Source organism: Saccopteryx bilineata, chromosome X (genome assembly GCF_036850765.1).
Source record: "Saccopteryx bilineata isolate mSacBil1 chromosome X, mSacBil1_pri_phased_curated, whole genome shotgun sequence".
NCBI lineage: Eukaryota > Metazoa > Chordata > Mammalia > Chiroptera > Emballonuridae > Saccopteryx > Saccopteryx bilineata.
Window position 1 is genome coordinate 78741467 of NC_089502.1, and position 6000 is coordinate 78747466.

The window sequence follows — 6000 nt, forward strand, 5'->3', positions numbered from 1 at the left end:
TAATAGCTCCTTCATCTAGCAACCTTCCTCCTATTTAACAAATACTTACTGAAAGCCTACTTAATCTGCAAGGAAATTTGGCTTAGTTTTGATTTGTTTGTCTTAAAGTCACTTTTTGAAATGTTAAATGACTTTAAAGGAAGGCATATAGTTTTTATGCTTATCAAATATATGGGTTTAAAAAATGGTTGAAAGCATTCCTAAAGTAAAGTACTTGTTAAGTAATTTAGTCGCTAATAAGGATAAAATTTTAAAGTGTATTACAGTACCTCTGGGAGAGAAATGAAGCACAGCACACTAGCAGGTATAAACAGACACTTATTTGACAGGAAAATGTCATAAATAATCTTACAAGTGTCAGGGCTATAGTCCTTACTCTTAAAATGACAAACAGCAAGCTCATTTTTTTAAAAAAAGTACTTCGTTCTGAACCTCATTCAAGAGTTTGCTTTGGCTTTAACTTATCTCCTGCCTCACTTGTTAAAGTTTGCTCTTGGTTGTGGGGTGTGTAAAAGTCTTAAGTTGAACCAATACCCTCAGATCTAGCTTAGGCGGAGGGGGAGACCCAAACCAGAACACCTCTTCGCTGAACACCTTTTATTCAGTACCCAAGTGTAGTCACCACAATATCTCCTCAAAGCACGTATGCCTAAGATACTTTCCCTGTCAGCAGTCAAGTCCCATTTCAAATGAAAATCACGTGCTTATGCACTTTTGTCAAGTTTTCTTAATTCTTCAATAGCTTTCACTAGGTTACAGGCAAATTACAAACTCTGTGAACCCCAGAGAAGCTTTAAAAGAAGCTTTAGTCCTGTTGTGAAGTAGGATATTAAAGTTGGGAATCCCTGGGTACAGGGTTTTGTTCATGAAAGATAACTTACCTCATTTGCTTATGCAGTGCATATGCTTCAATCAAAGAGTGTACCATACTGGCCTAAAAACAAACGCAAAAAAAAAGAGGGGGAAAAGGCAGAAAATAGTCTCTCAATGTTTAATTCAGAGAAATTGTATCCACTTCATTCTGAAGAAAGGAACAAACTTTTAGCCCCACTTTCTTCCTTTTACTTAACAGTTACAATGTTTAGACAATAAAGATACAAAGTGTCTAAGTCGATAAAGCGAAAGCTACCGGGCCTGACGGAGGCCATGGACCACTTTCTCCTGCACCTTCTTCTCCACGACCTCAGGGACCCCTTGCAGTACAGACCCGAGCCGTCAGTGCCATAACCTCCTCCGCCCCCCTCCTCGCCCCCACCTGTATCTGTGGGGCTACCGGCTGCTAAACGCTGCGCTCTCAAAAACAGTAAGAAAGCACTTCCTCCATCACCTAGTACAGCTGCCCAACTTAGTGCTGAAGATTCTCCCAGTCCAGTATCTTCTTCGCTTCCTAACGCCCTCCGGGCCAACCTTCCTCACCACCACCCCCACCGCAAAAGCCCACGGTCTTTCATCCCAGCCTCTCTTACCCGTTTGGGGACTTTGGCCAGGGAATCGCACATGCTGACATACTCGGGACTGTAGATGTAAACCGGGGGCAGCGACTGCCCACTGTCCGCAGGTTCCTCTGGCTCCTCCATCTTCCACTTCCAGCCGTTCCAGAGCCACCGTTCGGATCCGGCTCTTTTTGGACTCAGCCCGGGCTCCGGTTCCTGCTCCTCTGATCGGCCGCAGCGGTGCTCCCTGGTCAACATTCCCTCCTGCTCTCGAGATCGCCAGAGTCACTGTCCTCACTCCCATCCAATTGAAGAAATGCATGGGCCTTCCCGGGCCAGAACTCTTCCATTTACTGACCACAGTTCCAAAACGGGAGGTCGGCAGGTAAAAAAGCCTTGATAACTGCCAATTAGGATCGATGTTTTATGGCACAAATAAGCACGGTCAAAATCAACCATCCTTGTTGCCCTACGGGGCCATTTGAGATGAGGTCAGACCAGCTTCAGAGCATGCTGGGAGGTGTAGTTTCGAAGGGTTTGAGTAGCGGAAGAACTGGGACTAATTACTAAAATAGCCGCGAATTTAAGTTTTAGCTCTAAAAGAAAAGAAAAAAAAGCCTCAACTCTTTATGAATTGTTTTAATCTGAAAGCAGACCCATATAACCATATAAATAGTTAAAGACAGACACACTGCGGCCTCCAAGCTACATCAGAGTGGCTTAGTGGAGGACTAAAGGTACAAAGGGTTTGAAAAGTTCACATAGTGAATTCTGTGTCTCTGTGACTCGTTGCTTTTATCGGCTATCCATGTTCATGTAAGAGTTAACAATCTGAATAATGCCCTCTGGCAAAGCTGATAGCACTTTCCTAAGAGGCTGGCTGGTACTCTGAAAATTGCTTGGTAAGTTCCAATCAAGTAATGATGTCAAATTACTCCTTGAAAATTCGCGTGTACTAAAGGTGTAAGCAGATATTTTCACTGATGTTTGGAGACTCCAATTTATCTCTCCCTTTGCTTTTGCAGCTGTTGAAAGGTTAGGGAACTGTTTTTACATTTCACATGATGGTCCACATTAAAGAATATTCTGAAGCAGTTTTAGAATTAGTACCAGTATTATTTCCAAGTTCTTAGGGGACCCTGAGTACTGATGCAAGCTGGCCAATGCCAAAATCCCCAACTCTCATATGAACCTGAACTAACCTACTAACATCCCTCAGACAACAATCTTTACTTTCTTCAAAACTTACCTAGCTTTGCCTGACCAGGCGGTGGCACAGTGAATAGTGTTGGACTGGGATTCGAGACCCACAGGTCGCCAGCTTGAGCGCGATCGCTGGCTCCAGCAAGGGGTTACTCGGTCTGCTAAAGGCCCGCAGTCAAGGCACATATGAGAAAGCAATCAATGAACAACTAAGGTGTCACAACCAAAAACTGATGATTGATGCTTCTCATCTCTCTCCGTTCCTGTCTGTCCCTATCTATCCCTCTCTCTTTAAAAAAATAACAACACACAAAAAAACAAACAAAAAAACTTACCTAGCTTCTTACTTTCTAAATGTGTATTGAGCATTGTGATATGCATTTGGCTACATTATTTCTCTTTCTCTTACTAGAGAGGAAAAAATAACAATGGTCTAGATGAGAAATAATGATGATTTAAACTAAGGTAGAGACAATGGGAACAAAGAGGGAGAAATGCACAGGGTCCATTCAATAGGACTTTCTTACTATTTAAATATTAGCGAGAAAGAGGGAGATGGAAGAGTCACTGAAAACTGTTAAATTTAATTTCTAGGACTAGGTGAAGAGAAGGCTAGTAGTATCAATAAAAGGAAAAGAAAAACAAGGAGGAACAACTCACAGGATAGAGCAGAACAAATATCACTTTGATTTTTAAAATGTTAAGTGTTTAATTTCATAAATTAATGAGTTAAACAGGTGCCTAACCCATTCTTTTCCTACATAAGAGAGAACTAAAATTATGAGTGGCTGAAATAGCCAAGGGAACATGGCTTCTTCCACTGGAACATCTAATAGTCACATCTAACTCAGTATTTTCAAAACAAATTTCTGATTTCCCCATCTAAGTCTTTCCCACCCCTTCCTCATCTTCCATAGCTCAGTAATGAAATCAACAGCTATCAAATTGCCCAAGTCAGAAACCTGTGAGTTATTTGTATTCCCTCTTTTCCCCTCACTCTCAAACCTAATTTGTCAGCAATTTCCATTAGTTCCACCTACAAGACATGTCTTAAATACTGTATATCCACTTCTCTCCCTCAGCACTGCTGCTACCCGAATCCTGGACTTTCTGAAATATTTAACTAGTTTCTACTTTCTTTTTTTTTTTTTTTTAATTCAGTGAGAAGTGGGGAGGCAGAGAGAAAGACTCCTGCATGCGCCCCAACTGGGATCCACCAGGCAAGCCCACTAGGGGTGATGCTTTTCCTATCTGGTGCTTTGCCTTGTTGCTCAGCAACAGAGCTCTTCTTGGCGCCTGTCACTGAGGCCATGGAGCCATCGTCAGCACCCAGGCCAACTTGCTCCAAGGGAACCATGGCTTCAGGAGGGGAAGAGAGAGACAGAGAAAGAAGTGAGAGGGGGAGAGGTGGAGAAACAGATGGGCACTTCTCCTGTGTGCCCTGACAGGGAATTGAACTCAGGACATCCACACACCGGGCCAACACTCTACCACTGAGCCAACCAGCCAGGTCCCTCTAACTAGTTTCTATTCCACTCCTGCTGACCTAAACCCATTCTTTTTAGCAGCCACCACAGTAAGATTTTTTAAAAAAATATCTATTAGATATCACTTTTTAAAACCTGTCCTACACCATGGGTGAGAACCTTTGAGGTAGGAAGAGAATGTAATTTTGGGGAATGCCTGATTGTGGTGCTTAGGAAGAAGAAAAGATGCCAGAAAGGAGACAAAAAAAAAGGAATAGCTGAGTGAGAATAAGTATTGTACATTTTCAAAGAAATTGAGGAATTGGAGGGTTATAAGGGAGAGGTAGTAACAATGTCATATATTGCAAGAAGCAAAGAATCTTTTTGCCATTAGGAATTCCTTAGTGTTCTATGAAAAAAAAAAAAAAAGAGAGGTAGGGAATAAAACCAGACTGCAAGGGGTTCAGGAGTGAGGCCAACACTGTCAAGTGTAGTTTCCTAGTTGAAGTGTAGTTTCCTAGTGATTATAACAGAAAGGAGTTAGTATATCAGCCTGGGGAGGAGGGCAGTGTCAGAGCCCAGGAATGCTCTTTAGGATAAGGAAAAAAAATGCATGTGTTTATAGACAAAGGGGAAAATGTCTTTGGGCCTATAGATTTGACTAAAAGGTGATATCATGACAGGTAGGCAATAGAAGGAGAAAATGGAACTTGTCCTGGACTTTACTGGATAGGCAGTGGAAGGGACAGGGCAGGATATACACTGGCCAAATGATACCCTAAAATCTGTACTCTAATAAGATGACATGAAAAAAGATTGTTTTGTGTGTTCTTTCAGATCTAGCAAACAAACAGGTAGCTGAACACTTCAACATTCCAACTTTGCTTTTAAACTGGAAACAGTATCCTCAATTGGCATACAATGTAGCAACATGATTCAACTATGGAGAAAGATAAATTGTTGCAGGAGACTTTGAAATTGGCAGTATATTCCTGCAGCAAATCTCACAGAGAGGCTAGACCCTTGTTTATGATTAAGACAGGGTACAAACCATGCCACAAGTCCTTACTCTCAATTTTCCATGTGTTTAATACCCATATGGTCCTTTAGTTAGGAAGAAAACCCTTTCCAAAGTGCTGGATTTGCAGTCAGAGAACTTAGGGTCAGAGGAAGTAGTCTGAATAGTGGCTCCAAAGTTTACTTGTGTGGTGACACTGAGCAAGTTCCTTGACTGACTTTCTTCAGATATTATTGCTAATGGTAGTTTTTGAACCAGCAAGGTCAGGTTGGGCTGTGCCACTTTTGGTGATCTCCCTTGCCCTTACTTGCTGGTGGAAGCAGGCAGAAGGTAAAGCAAACACATTAAAAAGGCACCTACCCCTTTGGCTACCTTCTTTTATGAATTTCACAATCTGCCTAGCGATACCTCCTCAACTGTACTTAACAGACTGACTCTTGTTTTCATACCACTTTCTAATGTCTTTTTCTTTGGATAGTGTTGTCATTGAGAATGTGAACTCTAGAGTCAGTCTGCTTGGGCTCAAATCTCATCTCTAGCACTTCCTAACTGTTTGATCTGGAACAATTTGCTTAAAGCCTCAGTGTCTCAGTTCTCGCCAAGTGCCGTATAATAATGTCTGGAATTATGCCAAATAGTCCTTGATTTGGGGGAAAGTCTCCCTTCATTGTTGTTTTCACACCCACTTCACTACTATGTGAGTATTGCTAGTGGTTTAAGAATAGGTCTGTGGCTTTTAGGCTTAACCTTAAAAGAAATCAGTCTTCTGCTAAATATAGGGTGATCATATCATCCAAACTGGCACACTTTTGGGAGTGACAGACAGTGCTATTAATAATTTTTCCAGGACAACAGACATAAATGGGGACTGTCCTGGGCA

General features: G+C 41.9%; 1 protein-coding gene across 11 annotated transcripts in view; it reads right to left on the reverse strand.

Annotated features, from left to right (window-relative positions):
- The window catches only part of HDAC8 (histone deacetylase 8), a 290590-nt gene extending 288692 nt beyond the window's left edge, over positions 1 to 1898 (reverse strand). For 10 of the 11 annotated variants that reach the window (XM_066249900.1, XM_066249904.1, XM_066249902.1 and 7 more), the window contains exons 1-2: positions 1467 to 1897; positions 882 to 934 (exon numbers count right to left, since the gene is read on the reverse strand). In XM_066249900.1, the coding sequence (XP_066105997.1) occupies positions 882 to 934; positions 1467 to 1691 (278 nt within the window). In that variant the 5' untranslated portion in view covers positions 1692 to 1897. Of the gene's footprint in view, positions 1 to 881; positions 935 to 1466 lie in introns of all 11 variants that reach the window. The other variant, XM_066249901.1, reaches the window with a different exon arrangement.
- Positions 1899 to 6000: the final 4102 nt, after the last annotated feature.